Genomic DNA, 18575 nt, shown 5'->3' with positions numbered 1-18575 from the left:
CCTACAGTACTTCTGTATTTCTAAAGTCTTAACTTGAGCAACTCATTAACTGTATCATCCAAATGGGTGCACTGTTAGAACGGGGGGGCTGCAGTCTTTAAAAGCATCATAGGTTTAGCCATTTGAATTACTAGGATAAGTTTCGTCTTAGCCTGAGAAAAAATTAAGAAGAAGAAAAAAACACTCAGAAGAAACAGCAGACGAAGAAGCAGCAGCACAGGTACCAAATGTGATCGGTGTTGGTACCTGATTGGTTCCACCTGCCCGACTGGTTTCTTGCATGGTCCCACCAGTTTTAAACCTAACCTAAACGTCATGTTTCAACACAATTTATTGAAACAATATGAACCACATATTCTTTCTAACATTTTAGAAAGTTTAAATATGCTTACATTTCCTGTTTTTTCTTGCACAAATGATAAGATTCTCAATAAATGACACACTGAAAATGATGATTACATTATGTTAAACTTTATTGTAATTGTGCAAAGTTGAAGGATAAAAAAATGCTATATACACATTGTACACTCACACATCTTTAGTGGACACTGCTGTCAGAGTAAATGGTCCTTGGTGCATCTCCACTTTTCCCCAATCATTATTTTATCACCTGGCTCCAAGGAACATGGCCTGACTCGCTTCAACTCCTCTGCTGAGTAACCTTTCCTTTGCTGAAAATCTCAAAGATCAGAACCTTGGATTTGAATTTGTCGTGTGGTACCACAACAGCTTTTCTCATTGATTTAGGTCTAATTGTAATGTGCTGGCCATCTTCTAGAACAATCTCAACCTTTTCATTCAAAGCCTTCACGTAAGCAGGCCGCTGTACTGTCCAACTCCCGCTCTTGATCCAGAACTTGAAAATCCACTCCCATGGGGCGGGGGTTCAGGACCTCATGAAGACGTGGATGGCAGTGAAAAGCAAAAAATATGGGCTGTACAGGTAGATTTATTTATTTATAAAAGTTGGGGGGGAAACAATAATAGAATAGGTACTATTAGATTTTTTATATTGTGAACATGTTAAATAAGCTGTGTGAAAATGTGTTTCCATTTCATTACAAAAGAAAGCAACAACCTGCAGATGAACGTCCCAATCATTGTGTTTCGCGTTCGCACATTCATAGAGAGCACGCTTCGGATTCCTGTAAGAACCATTTCAATACAGAGAACAATTTTTGGAATTGGTTCCTCAAGGGCTGTTGAAAACATGAGTATTATAAGATACCATCAAATGTGGCTGACTGGTTAGCACGTCCACCTCCCAGTGCAAAGGACGTGAGATCGAGTCCAGGCTCTGGCCTTCCTGGGTGGAGTTTGCATGTTCTCCCCTTGCTTGCGTGGGGTTTCTCCGGGTACTCCGGTTTCCTCCCACATTCCAAAGATATGCATGGCAGGTTAATTGAAAACCCTAAATTGTCCCTAGGTGTGATTGTGAGTGTGGATGGTTGTTCGTCTCTGTGTGCCCTGCGATTGACTGGCAACTAGTTCAGGGTGTAACCCGCCTAATGCTCGAAGCCAGCTGGGATAGGCTCCTTCCCCCCACGATCCTTGTGAGGACAAGTGGTTAGGAAAATGAATGAATGGATGGATACCATTAAATGTTTAGCCATGATTCAGTATTCTCTGGAAATTTTATAAGGAGAGTACTGAGTAGAACTCATGACCTTCAGGTTGGGAGACAACCACTGTTACCACCTGAGTTATACCAACCTTGTTTGTCCCTCTACTGCATAGCTGGACTGTTAAAAAAATGAAGTCAACATACTTTGAAGGTACGAGAATTCCACCTGACACTAGCAATATACTAACACTCAGCAGGAGCGGCATGGCTCAGGTGGTACACTGGCTGTCCACCAACCTGAAGGTTGTGGATTTGTACCTCACCCTTAAAGTAGCCTTTTTTTCTTTCTTTTTTTAATAAACTGGTAACTTTGTACTCCAAACTTTCCTTGTAAAATTGACTTAGAATTTCTGAGTGAATACTGAATCATAGCTAAAGTATTTTCAAGTCTTTTTTTTTCTTCCTTTTTTTTATCAGAGCAAAAGGCATTTGTCTGCAGAAGAAAATTTAGAATACAGTACAAATATAAATGTAGCAACACAATATACTCTCTGTATATTAATTTTGTTCCTGCTGTTGTGACCCACCCTGGAGGGAGGACCTCATGAGTCCCATTTATTCACTTTTGGAAAGTTGGAGAGTTGACTTATTTCTTCTTGGGTGTGGGTGGCAACAGTGGATCAGGAAGTAGAGCTGGTTGTCAAGTAACCAGATGATCTGCTGTTCAATTCCCATTCTCTCCAAGTTGTGTCGTTGCGTCATTAGGCAAGACGTTTTAGTGGTACCCACATTGCCTCCAGTGCCACTTACACTGGTGTACCGTTGGTGCGAATGTTTGCTGGTGGTTGTGTTGCCCAGGGAAAAAGCTGGATTTTAGTGTGTGCGGGAGCTGGCTGCCAGGTTGGTTGCCCTGTGAGAGTTAAATGATGGCTTTGCTACTGAATATACGCTCTGCCCTCTTCAAAACAGGTGTGACATATCAGTAGTGATTACTACAATTCACATGTGAAATTGTATTACAAGCTGGATTGAAGTGAAACCTGAAGCTATCAGAAACCTCAAATTATCAATGTAAGTAAAATCTATTTTATTTCAGCATGTGTAACTTGAGGACCCTTATAGAAAAAAGTATACTTTTTGTTGTTAACATTTGTTTCTTTTTTGTAGACATGAGTTAGAGCGTTTGGACAAAAAAATACGTGTGCCACTGGCTTCAACAAGTGGATTAGGGTGAATCCTATATTGAACCTCCTTTTCCAGTAGTTTATTTTTTACTGAAAAGTATTTCAACTTTAGTGAAAGTAATTAATGTGAAAACCTTGTGGGGTTCGCTCACTTTCACCTGATTTTGTGACAGTGGAGGGTGTTGTTATAGGAGTTAGAGGACAGGCTTATTCAGTTTGTTCCACTGTCACCACTAGGATGTGTTGATAAATAAATAAAATAAATAAATGCATACTCTGACTGCTCTCTTTCGACCATGCATGGCTTTACTTTACTTTTTATACATGGCTTCATCTGGTGCAGTATGTATGCCTTGAATTTTTTTGCCACTAACTGTCTTTTTTTTTCATCCTCCCTTTCTATGTTGTGATGGCTGGAGATGATATGAATCCACCTGCTGAGGACACCCTGTACAGCTGTCATGTTGCTGATTCCACTGGACCTACACAATAGCTTTTCCTTAGACAGTCTGCTGTCCTTATCCATCATTGTTTGAAGATTTGTAATTAATTAAAACAAAATCCTCTTTGAAAATTGTTTGAATGTTTCTCAGTGTCAAGAATAATGAACACAATAATAATAATTTTGATCTGTAGAATACTGTGTTGTTGTTGTTGTTTTTTTTACAAACCCTTATTTAAAAAAAAACTTGTGCAGGTTCTAGATAAAACCCTTGAAACATAACAGGGTTCTCAGTATAACTTACTGTGTTAGTTCTAGATGAAACCCTTAAAATACAAAAGGGTTCTTCTTTTCTACTTCTTTGTGGAACTCACTGTGAAGGTTCTAGATGAGACCCTTAAAATACAAAAGGGTTCTCAACTTCTCAGTGGAACTCCCTGTTTGAGATCTAGATGAAACCCTTAAAGGGTTCTTTGTTTAACCTGTCATACAGGGTTCTAGGTGGAACCTTTCACAGATATTTCTGGGTATAACCCATTATGTTCTCGGTAGAACCCTTTGGAAGGGTTCCAGGTGGGACCTTCATAAACGGTTCTAACAAGAACCAGAAAAGGGTTCTCCTATGAGGACAAGCTGGTGAACCTAAAAATGTTCTAACAAGCATTTTTACTTACTAGAGTGTACAGGAGCTGAAGTGAGGCAGGAACCACAGCCAGTCCAACGATTGGCCGGTCAGAGCCGGTCATGGCAAAATATTCAATGCCAATGAAATTGTCAGAATTTGCCTGTATAGTCAAATTGACAATTTCGAACATAATTTCTGATATTTTCGCAATGCAACAAATGCAGAAAAGGATTCCTTTACAAGGTGAAACCAAACAGTGTGTTGTATTTCTTTTGCCTGTGACTAGCATACAAAACCAGACAGATTGTTATAATAGTCAAATAACATTTCATTACATTTTGAAATGAAAATAATCCTCACAAATCAAATTACAACGATTCAAAGTCCAATGCTTTTCAATGAGCGGAGCGCTTCCTTTTACCAATTTGACCATTATTTCAATTTGTGACATGAGCTCGGAATTGTAAATAGGAAACCTATCTTTAGATGAATTAGCGTCAACGTTTTTGAGTAGAAAACGCATGTAGTGTAGCAACCCTTGGTTGGTTGGTGGTTGACGGGTTATATATGGTCGAGACGGGCCATGAAGGCAACACACACTTTTCCTTTCTTTCCTTTTTTTTTTTAGCCGACAGTAACTGTTGAAAATTTGGCATAAAAAAGTTGTTAGTTTGCTGATTGACCTGATTATTTCTCAAATGGTACAGCACCACATTTAGATGCTTTTAAGCAAAATTATTTTGGTGCCTTTGACCGGCAACCCCCCTCCTAATAATGCTATTTTGCAGTCAATCGCACAAGAACTGTAAGTCATGCGTCTGGGAATGAATGCGTACTTGCTAGTGTCGTAGTTAAGGCGGTCACCCTTGAATTGCGGAGTCTTGAGATGATTCGGAATCCTAAACTAACCAGTCTAAAGTTCTGACAGTTATGGTTAGGCTGGTATTGCCGATATCAGCCTAAATAAAATGAAAATTTCGTGAAAATACACAGAGGTGAAGCAAGGCAGAAACCAAGCCTAGTACAAGACGCATTAAGGTGATTGACCAATCGGAGCCGTTTATAAACGAAAATACGATTTTGCTGGAAAATAGCGCTAGCATGCTGGAGAGTTGCCGGTCACGGCAAAATATCAACTGCCTTATATTTTTGTTCTTTTTTAGCCATTCGTTTGTTAAAATCGTGTTGAATTTTGCATTTTTGTTCCATTTGAGCGATTTATTTTTCAAAATCATGTTGGAACGTTTCCGCCCACTTGGTTATCTTTATTCTACTTTTAATAAAGACGCGCCAAAATTTGCATTCTACTAACCTACCTTGTGCAATGTAATTTCTGGAAGCTCCATCAATATGGTTGGTTGGATGCATAAATACTGGCAGATGGCGGTGTAAAATTCACTACCTTGGGGCATTTCCCAAAAAGCTAACGCTCATTGTAAGATATATCCACACTCTTTTTTTCCCTTCTTTTTTCTCTCGAATGAAGCTGTAAGACATGCAAACTTGGCAACAATCAGCAATCAATTTTTCATAAAAAATCAACAATAACTGCCAAGGGAACAGTAGGTCACAGAAAAACAAGAATAACAACAATGATCAATTATACCATGTTCACACACAATTGTAAATTACATACATAACGAAAATAAAGTAAAACTATTAAAGTAATAATTAAATGACAGTACATAAATGAAATCAGGACATATTCAACTTAACACAAGATGGAATTTCTTCAGTATTTTATATATTATTTGTACTTTAGGCCTCTTAACCAAGCTTAAAGACTTAATATATATGCCAAATTCATTAACAAAATTGTGAAAAACGGGGTTCGATTTTTGAAACTTTTCTTGTGAATGAAAATTTTTGCCATACATAAAATGAGATTTGCAGACATTTCCTCATTCTTGGTTTGAAGGGTAAGTCCAAAAGTTATATGATCTCTGGATAAAGATGGTGGGAATGAAGTAAACATGGAGTAATCCAAAGATGTACATCCTCCCACAATAGTTGAATTGTTGGCCATGAAAAGAACACATGATCAGTGGTTTCAATATCTCTCTTAAAGAATGAACACACATTGTCTTCAATATTAAATCGTAATCTCAATAATTCTTTAGATGGGTAAATATTTTTCATAATTTTAAAATGGGTTTCTTTCATTTTGGGGGCTATTGGTAGATTCAAATACATAGTTCTCAGTTTGTTTCATCAAATTTATTATGATTTCCGTTTTTGTTCTGTTTTTCAGGAAACATAATTTTCATGAGGTATTGTCTTATAAAACTGTTATTGCGTTTTCTATCCAATATCGACAACCCCTGGATCAGAGGTGGGGCCAGTTGGGGGTTTATTTCTTGATATTTCAATATTTCTCTAGTCAGAGAGATTTATCCACACTTGTTATTGTATTGTAGTCCTGATGATGTCACATTACGACAGCTCAAACTGAACAACATTAACCGTTTTTGTTTTTTTTCGTTCACCTCGATCAGTTGTCTCCATATAAAATACAAAGAGCAAAATGTTTATGTTTGCTTTGAATGTATATGTTAATGTTTCAGAATGTAAAAGAAGTAGGGAGGATATACTCTGGGAGTAACGTCACTTCCGCTTATGGCCCGACCTCCGTTGTCGGTACGAGATATGATCGTGGGCTGCAAGCTTTAATTAATGTATGTATATAAAGTCAAGTGAAACATTTCTTCATAAAATGTGTCCATGTTTTCCCCCCGAATAACCAACACAACCCGACCTTAAGCCACGAAGTACGTCATCAGCATGCGCGCAAACCGATCACATCTGATACCACGGATGCTTGTTTGGCTCAGCATAAAAATTGTTACAAAATGGTTTGTGCTTCGTTTCAGTTGTGTAATATTGGAAATGCTTTGTAACTGAAATTAGTTGGAAAAAGGTCTGGTCTATCCCAAATATTTTTTTGCACACTAATAAGGAGGAGAAAGTGACATAAAATATTACATAAATATTATCCAGCCAACCATTACATGACTAAAGGGACATTGATGTGAGTTGCTCTTTTTGTGTAAACCATAATGTTCAATACATTTTCTGGATCTGATCACACACTGATATTTTGGAAATATTTACCTAAATTTGTAATTATATTTCATTACAAAGACTTTTCTATAATGAAGATGTGCGATTTTTCATTTTTATAATTAATTTGTTAAAGGGCAAATCAACACCAAATCAACCCTCCCCCTCTTTCTGACAAACTGTGTATAGCAAAGGGTGTCTAACTCATGCTGTCTACATTAGAGGCTGATATATATTATTATTTTTTTGGGTGGGGGGGATTCCTGCAGGTCACAGGAATCCCGCGGGATGGTAGTCAACTTGACTTTTAATAACAGGATTGGGACAGGATAAAGTTCACAGCAGGAGCAGGTAAACAGATACACACAACAACAACAGTATTCTCTACTTCTTGATTATTTGTTTTCATTTATTTGGTTAAATATATGAAGACTATTCACCCACCCCAAACTGTTGATGTTGATAGTTTATAGATTCCCGATGATTCCCGAGCGCGGCTCCTGCTGCTACTCACCGGGGATGGGTCAAGCCAGACACCAATCGCGGACCTTTGCAGAAACAAATCCATCCATCCATCCATCCATCCATCCATCCATCCATCCATCCATCCATCCATCCATCCATCCATCCATCCATCCAATTTGTAGGACTCCGGGTCGTCCCATACATTCTCAATCTCGACACTCTTTGGATTGGAGAAACCTGATCGAGCTACAACCGCATCCCAGAGGGTGGCGGCAATGCACCAAAACCGGTTATGAACCTCCAAACAAAACAAGAGGAAGACCCTGGCTCCGCCCACTTTGCGCCGCCGTAGTACTGTGTACTTTCGGATGTTCAACATTTGAAGGGCTGGCACGTTGTTTTCTCCAGCGAAATACTGTATTTGTCTGAATTTGGTTTGTGCACCAGGCAGCCATGTCTAACCACGATTCAGCCAACATGAAGCTGCCACCTATACAGTCCACGGCTGGAGCCGTACCGGTCCGGAATGAGAAAGGTTAGACGTAAAAGTCTAGCTAAAAGCGTACTAGCGTAGCATGCTAATGCTAACGCAATGGCTAACCATCGTTCTTGTTCAATTTGATAACGAATTATCTTATGGCTGTCGATTTAGTAAAAATGTTTGTTGACGTTAATGGTTTCGAACCTATTATGTCGTTACACAACCAATGCAATCTTGGGACACTGACTGACAACGTGTCATACTAAAGAACAATATTTTAATAGAATGTAATCAATTATGATTTGATAATTTAAAAAAATAAATAAGTGAAACTAAATAATGAATAATAATAATGCATCGGATTTATATAGCGCTTGCCGCTTTTCTAGACACTCAAAGATGTTTTACAATAAAAACTAAGGTGTATGACAATAATTTAAGCTATACATTTACTGTGGTTCATAAATCCTTTTTTTAAATGTCAGTTTATGCTGCTTAAAAAAATGTATTAGGAAATCCTTGATTTTGTACACTTTGTAATCAATTTGTGCATTGTTTCCTAGGTGAGATCTCAATGGAAAAGGTGAAAGTGAAGAGATATGTGTCAGGCAAACGTCCAGACTATGCACCGATGGAGTCATCAGACGAGGAAGAGGAGGATTTCCAGTTTGTTAAAAAGGGGAAAGAAATGGAGCCCGAGATGATCGAACAGGAGGAAGAGGACGTGTCTGACCCACGTCTTAAGCGTTTGCTCAACCGTGTCTCTGAGGACGTTGAGGAGAGGTATCACCTGGCTTCTCTATTTTCACATTATGAGCTCAGCAGGATGACAGTTTGTACATGAGAATGTTTCTGTCTTTACTCAGGCTCGCCAGACATCGACACATTGTAGAGCCTGAAATTGTTGCTGAGAGCAGCGAAGACTCTGATGAAGGGACGTGGCATCCACAACGTGAGGAAAGCAGTGAGGATGAAGAAGAGGAAGAGGAAGAAGTTGACGATGAGGTTCACATCAATATTACATTTTATACAACTACAGGGCATCATTTAGTTTTCATACAAGTAGAGATGCTAGTACCCCCCCCCAGACCTATTCCAGTATGAATATTAAACTCTTGAGTAGTCACCGATATCATTAACAAGTACCGATGCCACTAGTACTTTTGATACCCTTCAGCCATCCTTTATCTATACATAAAATAAAATGGGAATAAACAACTCAATGAAATAGACCTATATATCCCAATGTAGCATTTTCCATAGAATTAGGGATGTTCAATACCACTATCTTTCAGACCGATGACAGTACAAGTACTCAACCCTTGAGTAGTCACCGACACAATAGTAATTTTGATATATACAATAAAAAAAAAATTTAATTAAAGAATTACCTACAGTAAATATCTCAAAATATATCCCCCCCCTTAAAATTACATAAAATAAAGGGCACATTTCTATTCTAATCTCTAGTTCCTAATTGTAAAACGACCACAAGAGGCAGCCACCTTTGCAAGTACCTATACCTTGAAATAAGGTATACTAGGTATCACCCATCCATACTTAAAATTGCATTCCTTTTTTTTTTCCGTTATTGCACGAAAAACAAAAACAGGTTCAATCCTACCTCCGACTGTACATTGCAAATGTATCCATACACCCACTGATCATCATATCAGGAAAATTTATTTTAAATCAATTTTCTATTATTCTATTTCTAGTTCATCATCGTAAAAGGGCCTCAAGATGGCAGCTGTTTTGCAAGTACCGATACCTTGAAATAAGGCTAGGCATCGGCCCGTTATAGATACCGGGTATTGGTACTCAACCATCCTTAATTACGGAGGTCTGCGTTTTATGGCGGTATCAACATACGGAGTTTTTAAGTTGTAAAATGCTTGCATTGAGCTAGTGTAAGGGTATGTTATCAAGTGGTAGGCACACATAGTTACCGCTGTACTTAACTAGTTTTCTTTGAATTGCTTTATATACTGTAATTGGCCTAAAAGTATTTTTTCATACATGTGTTATCTGTAATTATGATTTTATTAATGTGTTTAACATTGGTCAGTAATAAGACCAGAGTGCAGTCCTTCTCAAATAGGGGGTTGTGTGACTCCAGGAATTTATTTTTTGCCTTACTAGAATAAATTGTATTTATTAATTGCTACAGTAGATGACAGTGGCACTCTCATTGGCAGGGGTGTACTTAGAATTTTATAATAAAAAACAAATGATACTATTTATAGTGCAGATGGGCGAGTACTGATACACCAGGTATCGGAATTATTTCAAGGTACCCGCGACGGCAGTCGATACAAGTAGTGACTTTTGTGGCCATTTTACGATCAGTAACTAGAAATTAGAAGAATAGAAAATTGCCATTAATCTCATGCAATTTTCAGAAAAAATGCTAGATTGGGATACATAGGCCTTTGTTGTAAACCAAAGATCCCATGTCTAAATGGCAGAGGTAAGAACCCCCCCAAATATTCTTTGTGCAGGAAATCGAGAGGCGTCGAGCAATGATGCGGCAACGGGCTTTGGAACGCAAGACTGACGAGATGGAGGTGCTGGAGGTGGAGGAGGAAGGCAAATCTGGGGAGGAATCGGAATCAGAATCAGAGTATGAAGAATATACGGATAGTGAAGATGAAGCCGAGCCCAGGCTCAAACCAGTCTTCATCCGCAAGTAAGAGCTGCTTCGATCATGTTTGTGCCTCATTTTCAGGTTTATTGGCCTCCCAAAACAAGTTTGGTGTGCCCTGAATGTGTTTGCATCTCAGAAAAGACAGAGTGACCGTGGCAGAGCGGGAAGCAGAGCAGCTAAAGCAAAGAGAGCTGGAGGCTGAAGCCAAGAGGCAGCAGGAGGAGCGACGACGCTACACACTGAAGATAGTGGAAGAGGAGGCCAAGAAGGAGTTTGAGGAGAATCGACGCACGCTAGCCGCTCTGGATGCCCTCGACACAGATGGCGAGAACGAAGAGGAGGAATACGAAGCCTGGAAAGTTCGAGAACTGAAACGAATTAAGAAGGACAGAGAAGCTCGAGAAGTGTGAGTACAAGCTGACATTTTTATTTCTAAACATGTTGGACACCATTTGGCTTATAAGTGTAGAATACGGCGACATAATTCCAGTTTGTTGAATTCTGAAACACCATGTGGTCATCTAAATTGTTTGTGTTGACAGGATGGAGAAGGAAAAGGCAGAAATTGATCGATTCCGTAATATGAAGGATGAGGAGCGCAGGATTGAGCTCCGCAACAATGGCAAAGTCATCACCAACAAGGCATCCAAAGGCAAATACAAGTTCCTTCAGAAGTACTACCATAGAGGAGCCTTTTTCTTGGTGAGTTGCTACACAGATGTATTGTGGGATATGCTGTTTATAGTCTCTGCATCTGTTTGTTTTTTTTGCTTGAACTTTGTACATCTTGTGGGCCACATACTGTAAATATTTGACTCTTGGACAAAAATGGCAGCTAACATAACAACACTCAAAGACAAATATTCTTTCTAATCTATAAAACAATTAATAGAAATCATAATCATTGAGCTCAATCAAATCTCTCTTTTTCTACTCTTATCGCATTGTGTGTATACTTAATGCATGCACAGCAGCACATTGACCCTAAGAAGACAATTCGCACACACAGCAGAAACAGCTGCTATTTATTGCTCCCCTTATTTGAAATTGGTATTAAATACCCGTATTTTCGGCACTATAAAGCACACCTAAAAGTCTTTAATTTTCTCAAAAACTGACAGTGCGCCTTATAATCCGATACGCCTCATATATGTGGATCAATATTGGTTAAGTAAGCAATGCAACCCCAGACACTACAGTAGCTTCTATTCTAGCCTTACATATGGAAACAGTTTTTAAATAGGCCATTCATTGAAGGTGCACTTTATAATCCGATGCGCCTTATACTGCGAAAAATACTGTAATTCTAAAGAATTTTTATTGTCGTACCAACACACATCTGCACATGATATGGCACGAAATATGATACCCGAGGTCCCAGGTTAGCACAAAAACTCCCAAGACTTAGAACAACAAAGTAAGTTAAAAAAAAATAATAATTAGATCAGGGAGATGCTTATTCATGGGTTGGTTGTGTACAAAGATGCAACGCAGCAAAGGTGTGGCTGCAGCAGAATGAAAATGCAAAAGGATCGCATTTTACATGATGTTTGCAAGGTCATTTTGTAGGGCTGGGTATTGATTCAAATTTCCTCAATCGAGCCGATTTGGATTCACAAGAGTTCAATTTAATTTGATTTAAAATTTTCCTGATTTGATTCGATTCACTTAATTCAATCAAACATTGATTTATTATGGAATATCAATTCTTCTTAAATAACAAGGACATGATTTAAAAACAACTCCACAAATATTAAATTCCAAATTAAATTATTGCAGAGGCAGTAACCATTCAATAATTGTAAATAAAAATTAAAACGATTCTGAATTGTAAAGTGCATTAAGTCAGATCTTTCATAAATGTAACAAAATACTTTAAAATTCATGTAAACGGTAAATTTCAAGAAAACGGAAAGATACAAAAAAAATTGGCTTTTAAAATTCAATTTTGTTGTTAATTTATGGCAAAAGGAGATATTAAAATAATCGAGTCATGGTTTTATGAATCGATATCACACTAGAGAAGGAAAATCAATTCGATATCGAAAAGAATAGTGCGTTCAAGAATAAAGTGTTCAACTTGCAGGGATGAATAGGCATGATGGTCGTTTTGAGTAGTTACATTTTGGTAGTTGAATAAGTAACTAAGGTTTGAAATCAATGAATCATTGGTTTTAGTAATATGTAGTAAAGTAATACTGTACTTACAACGTGCAACTCTACTTGCCCCTTGCTTTGAGTAAATGGTAGGAGTTTGTATGAGTAAATGTGATTTGTGTTGCAGGATGAGGAGGACGACGTGTACAAGAGAGACTTCAGTGCACCCACTCTGGAGGATCACTTCAACAAAACAATCCTGCCCAAAGTCATGCAGGTCAGCGCCAACATGTACTTCTTTTATCTAGTTGAAATGTATTTAATGCAGGGAATATGTTAGTGTAGCAAAAAAAAAAGAGAGGGAGGCTAATTTGGACTTGGTTGCCAACTATATTGTGTTTTTAACAATCTTGGAACATGTGTTGTCAAATGTTTCCTCTTTTGACATGTTTTTCATTTTGAATCCCAATAAGGTTAAAAACTTTGGGCGGTCCGGACGTACCAAGTATACTCACCTGGTGGATCAGGACACCACGTCGTTTGACTCTGCGTGGGCTCAGGAAAGTGCTCAGAACAACAAGTTCTTTAAGCAGAAGGCAGCCGGAGTAAGAGATGTGTTTGACAAACCCACAGTGAAAAGGAAGAAGACATAAGATTTGCCAGCTTTAGGGCATTTGGCCCTTGCCTGGACTTGACTTTGTAAAAGAAAACAAATTGTGTTTGGGTTGTTTCAATCTATCTTGAAAGACTGAAGACATTATTTAAGATGGGTTTGAAAACTGACGTTTTCTCTGTATTTTGACCAACAATGTTTATTGCAGCAGATGAAATGCATAACTGTCAATTCTGTAGGAACATCATCAACAACACATCTCATCCATTACTCGGAAGCTCTTTGAGGGCTAGTTAGTGAATTGGTTCAGACGTGCAGTAACTTTGTGCATATTTGCCATGGTATGATTTTGAGTTAATGGATTTGTTCTTTCTTTTTCCCATCACACTTCCATACTTGTGAAAGGTAAATTTTCTTCTTTGTACAAATAAAACTTGTATTTTGCAGACTTTTTAACAAAACCAAGGTACAGCATAAATCTAAACAAGCACACAAAGACATCAAGTCTTGAAAATATTTTATTGTCAAAACTTTTCCTCCTCCACCCCCAAGATTACACAACGATATATTTAAGAGTTCAATTCGAATGAAATTGGTCTGAACAAAAAATGGCGAAAGAGTCTTGTGTGTGCATGCGTGTGTTCAGCTGGTCAGAGCCACAAGCGCTTCCACAACGTTGCCCATGTGTTCCCTCAGACTGCGCTCTGCTGCGAACCTTGAAATCTCCATCTCGGACATCTGTGTCATAACATGATCAGTTGATCACCACACATGCTTTAGTGTCAAGTGAAATACATTTGGAAAATCAAAATATCTGTGACTACTCAAAACCTCACCCACAAAATTCACCTGTATAAAATTCATTTGAAGTATTTATTTTTTTGTGGTACTTAACTTTTTACGTTTGAGATGTTACTTATTAGCCAAGTACTAAAATTGCTCTGAAATGTTTATTTTTATACTCATTAGTTGACAATTACAAGTTGACAACTATATAAATTTTACAGGATATGACCCCTCATTTGCATCATTTGATTGGAGGTGTACACTATATTCCAAAAGTAACTGGGAAGAACTTTTACAGCAGGTCAACAAACTCTTTAAAACCCAAAACAGAATTGCTTGTATCGCTTAGGTTCTTATGGTTATATGTTGTAATTCATGACCCCCTCATGTGCATTAGATAAGATGCAGACACTTCTAAACTAAAACATGGAAATATATTTGGCATATACTAACAAACTTACAATTAACTCCACATCCTCTTTCTTGATAGTGACTTTGGCCAACTCCTTTTCTCTGAAAGAATAAACCAGACAAAAAATAAATAAATACATCACCCTGTGGTTTTATGGCATGCTTCACATGTAAAATGTAATGATTTGTGTTTTTAAACTTCCTAAAGTTATACGATATTTTGCAGTGTCCGGCAAAGCTCCTGCTAACGCTATTTTGCCGTTAATTGCGCGAGAATTTACTACAAGTATAAATTCTGCGCCAGGACATGCACACTAGCTCGTGATGTAATGGTTGTTTTGTCACCCCTTAAAGCGAAATTCACCCGTCGACCAGACTCTTGCTTCAGGGGTGTTGCCTGGAGGACTGTCGGACTTGTAAATGGGGAGAGGATTGGGCGTGGTGTGGCTGTGATTGACAGCAGCAGTGAAAACTATGATCTAAATAATTTCTATAGTATGACAAGCTATACTAAAATAAACTAACCAAATGCTATGCCAATAAATCACTAACCTGAAAATCGGTATAAAGATGTTTGCTTCACATGCCCACAGTTGACAAATATTAACATCCCCTGATCGAACCATAAGAGGGCAAAAAAAAACTTAAAAAAAAAAAAAAAAACAGACTGAGCTGGTGGGTGGCAGAGCAACTACGTCATACTCTAGAAGTGATGTAGTAAATCACTTCTTGTCCAATGAGAGGACAAAAAGTGTTCATCCCAGTGTTTATCCTTAAGTAGGGCTTGGCAATCAATCAAATAAATTCGATTAATCGACATTTTACACATTGAATCGTTGAAAATGAGCTGAATCGTGAAATCGAGGTGCATATAAATAAATACACGTGTCTTCTGGATTATTAGAAGTTATTGTTATTAGAATCCGTTATAGCCAAATGTTATTGTTGTGAATTGTAATCTTACCTCTCTTGTTTGGCTTTCTGTTCTCGTGACCTTCTGTCTCCAATTACTGACATGGCCTAAAAAAACACAAACATATATGATGTTAAGTAAGTATACTAAAAAAAACAAGGTGCATTTTAAGTACAACGGCTGTGAGTGATATGAGAAGCATGTATTTACCGTCACAAACACAGCGCTTTAAGACTACGACACGGAATACAGTATTTTATTTACTACAGCAGTGTTTTATGTTGTTTACAAATTTAAGACACAGTTAAGATATTTTAAAAAACTACATGTTCAGTGGTGTGGCAAAAGGCTACCTAGCTAACTAGTGCAATGTTATTCATATTCAGGTTGTATATGAAGAGTTTATTTTACGTAGCAGTGATTTTGTAACAAGAGCAATATCAACGTTAAATGTTGCAATTCATGTAATTATTCACTCATTAATTGTGCAATTTGATCACAGCACCGCGACACTTAATGCATTCACCAGTGGTCACATGCTTGTTAACAGTCAACTGCATCAAGTTCACTTACCGTTTGCAAATCGGAACTAGATATTTCTTTCTCTTCCGCATAATCAGTGACTCTCTCCAAATCGGCGGCACCACTGTCATGTTTACGAGGCTTTTCTGCCGGCTTCCCAGTGCAGTTTTCATCGGCTTCCAGGTCCAAATCGACATCTCCCTCGGTCGCCATGTTTGCAAGGAGGAAAGGAAAGCCTGGCGGAAGCTCTTCTTTTTTTCTGGTAAATTGTGGCAAGGTAGCCACTGTTTGATGCATTACCGCCCTCTACAGGTTTTTTTGCCATTGCCTTTTTTTTGTGTTTTGTTTAAGTTCATTTAAATTTGTTTTGACTTTTTTTAAATTAATAAATTAAATTATTATTTTAATGAGCTTTTAGAGGGGGATTGTTAGTTTTTAATTCGTTTTAGTATTAGTTTGAGTTTATGACTTTTTTTAGCCCCCAAATTTGAAGAGCACCTTTTATGTGTTGATTCTTTCAATATTTAATGTTATGAGGACATATTTAGATTTTTTTGATCCACTGCACACTGTCATCATCCTCATTTTCAAATTATTTAATTACTTGCATAATTTAAAATGACCCCCCCCCCCCCCCCAATATTTTAACATGAACAAATATTCTGAATGTCATGCACAAACACTAATTAAATGCTTTACTTTAATGCATGTAGACAGTTATGGTTATTGCTCAATACGGCCTGTGCTACCTTTAACGTAACCATCTGCTGTCAAGCTAATGGCTCATCTGCGGTCAAAATTGATAGTGTGATTAATCTGCGTTAATACATAATTAATACAATAATTTTTTGGTGACAACCAATGAGTTAATGCTTTAACTTTGACAGCACCAGTAATAATGTAAAGTACAATTCCTAAATGTTCAACCTTATTTTTTTCTGTACAGCTGTACATACAGTAATACCACAAAATTAACAAAGATAAAAATAAAGAATATTTTTGCTGTAATTATTGCTTGCTTTAGAGACATAAAATGTAGTTTCTCTTAGTTGTTGTTTTTTGTTATTAAATAATCGTGTTTGTATTTTACACAATAAATTCTGTAGAATAAATTTGACTTTATTTAGAGTGGGGCCAAATAGACTCTGTTTTAGAGTAATATTTACACTTGGAAGAAAGTAAAATTAAGAATTGGGGGGGGGGGGTCACTCAAGGGTTGAGGAGCGAACTCACGACCTTCATCTTGGGAGACTGCCAATCTACTCTCTGAGCTGTGTGTTAGTGTATTGCTCGTGTCAGATGGAATCTTTGTAATTCCAAGAGACCAAAAAGGTCTGCTCTCTTGGATCTAAGCAAACAGTAAGAGTGGCATAAATTAGGCGCTAGTGGGACAGTATCCCAAATGGAGGTTGTGACTTCATTCCTCAACCCTTCAGGGACTTTTTTCCCCCTCTTGTTTATTTTACTCTCTTCCAAGTGTAAATTTTACTCTAAAACGGAGTCTATTTGATCCCACTCTAAATAGAGTCAAATTTACTCTAAATAGAGTCAAATTCACGCTACAGAATTTACTGTGTACTTTGTGAACAAATTGTATTATGTTACTGGTATTTCGTTAGTTTTTGTTAACTATAATAACCTTGAGCCATCCCAATTTAATCTATCTCTTCATATAGCCACTATCATGCCAAAATTTTAGAACTAATCAATACTATTGAAAACGTAAGCTGGCGCCACTCTGTCACATGACCTCGCCTAAAGTAGTTTAGAATCCATATTTAACTAAAACTAAAAGCATCAATTTAAATAAAATACATCCTACTCACCAGGGATGCTGATTAAGAATTAATACATGCAGATCGGCAAGATCACTACAGACATGTCCTGTTATTCAAACTTGTCTTGCTCTGCCCAACCAGTCAGCAGACGGGAAAATGCTCTATGCCATTCTGACCCTGTAAAAATATATTTGTAATCTGAGTGGTTAAAAAAAACAATCCCATTGCTAATATAATTTAAGATACTGTACATCCTCCAGCACAACTGATTCTGAAGATCAACATAGTATTGGAAGTTCCACAGCCAAGTCAAACACTACTAAATGCAAATAATTGACAGTTAGCAACCAATTAATGCAATTTCATGAAACAAATATTACAATTTAGGTTGTAAATGTAGGCCAGTTCTTCAGAGATTATTTTGTGCAGCACAGACAGCCTTAATGGCGCTGATGGTTTGCCACTTGTTTGTGATTGGTTTGCATCATCCTGAGTAGTTTCTGTTCTTTTATCCATGAAGTCTTCTGTAAATAATAGATTGTATGCTAATGTTGTTCCTGCCCTCCGGAGCTTGTCTGTCGGTCTGTCTGTCCACATCACCACCCCTCCTTCTGGGATTCTTTATAGCGTGATCTAAATTTTAGCTCTGTAGCTCAGTTTAGCTTGAATGTAAAGGGAGATATAATACATATAGCGTATTAGCATTTTTTATTGGGATTTATGCAAATTTGAGATTGAATAAAAGTTGTTGAGTGTTAAAGAATAATTGAATTATGTAGTCTTTCAATAGTCTGGATTAGATTACCGGTTCACTTCATGCTTGTTATTCTTTTTCTGCCGATTATAATAGGTTTACTTGACTTTAAATAGAAATAAACATTCAACTATTGTGGCACGTAAGCTTTTTCCAGACATTTCCTGCTCTTTTGTGGGTGAACACTTTTCAGTGAACCCAGCATAATCAGATTAAGAAAGAATAGAACGGCT

General features: G+C 37.6%; 2 protein-coding genes across 2 annotated transcripts; one reads left to right on the top strand and one right to left on the bottom strand.

Annotated features, from left to right (window-relative positions):
• The first annotated feature begins 7670 nt into the window (after positions 1 to 7670).
• mfap1 (microfibril associated protein 1) lies at positions 7671 to 14535 on the top strand. Its single transcript, XM_077564573.1, has 8 exons — positions 7671 to 7875; positions 8385 to 8604; positions 8688 to 8826; positions 10323 to 10510; positions 10605 to 10874; positions 11011 to 11170; positions 12753 to 12842; positions 13039 to 14535. Exons 1-8 carry the CDS (start codon positions 7794 to 7796, stop codon positions 13216 to 13218), a joined length of 1329 nt encoding a protein of 442 aa, XP_077420699.1. The 5' UTR covers positions 7671 to 7793; the 3' UTR covers positions 13219 to 14535.
• hypk (huntingtin interacting protein K) lies at positions 13684 to 16055 on the bottom strand. The gene is made up of 4 exons (XM_077564575.1): positions 15862 to 16055; positions 15340 to 15395; positions 14426 to 14477; positions 13684 to 13916 (listed from the first exon to the last, which is right to left on the bottom strand). The coding sequence occupies exons 1-4, from the start codon at positions 16021 to 16023 to the stop codon at positions 13821 to 13823; spliced, it is 366 nt and encodes a 121-aa protein (XP_077420701.1). The 5' UTR covers positions 16024 to 16055; the 3' UTR covers positions 13684 to 13820.
• Positions 16056 to 18575: the final 2520 nt, after the last annotated feature.

This window comes from Vanacampus margaritifer, chromosome 4 (genome assembly GCF_051991255.1).
Source record: "Vanacampus margaritifer isolate UIUO_Vmar chromosome 4, RoL_Vmar_1.0, whole genome shotgun sequence".
Lineage (NCBI taxonomy): Eukaryota > Metazoa > Chordata > Actinopteri > Syngnathiformes > Syngnathidae > Vanacampus > Vanacampus margaritifer.
This window is presented reverse-complemented; position numbering and strand designations above follow the sequence as displayed.

What these genes read in the sequence shown, in the direction of transcription:
- hypk (XM_077564575.1), bottom strand. Translation starts at nt 16,023, where the DNA reads ATGGCGACCGAGGGAGATGTCGATTTGGACCTGGAAGCCGATGAAAAC. An exon ending in CTAGTTCCGATTTGCAAACG is followed by an intron (nt 15,396 to 15,861) that starts GTAAGTGAACTT and finishes GTGTTTTTTTAG; the next exon opens with GCCATGTCAGTAATTGGAGA. An exon ending in CAGAAAGCCAAACAAGAGAG is followed by an intron (nt 14,478 to 15,339) that starts GTAAGATTACAA and finishes TTATTCTTTCAG; the next exon opens with AGAAAAGGAGTTGGCCAAAG.
- mfap1 (XM_077564573.1), top strand. Translation starts at nt 7,794, where the DNA reads ATGTCTAACCACGATTCAGCCAACATGAAGCTGCCACCTATACAGTCC. An exon ending in ACCGGTCCGGAATGAGAAAG is followed by an intron (nt 7,876 to 8,384) that starts GTTAGACGTAAA and finishes ATTGTTTCCTAG; the next exon opens with GTGAGATCTCAATGGAAAAG. An exon ending in ATAGAGGAGCCTTTTTCTTG is followed by an intron (nt 11,171 to 12,752) that starts GTGAGTTGCTAC and finishes TTTGTGTTGCAG; the next exon opens with GATGAGGAGGACGACGTGTA.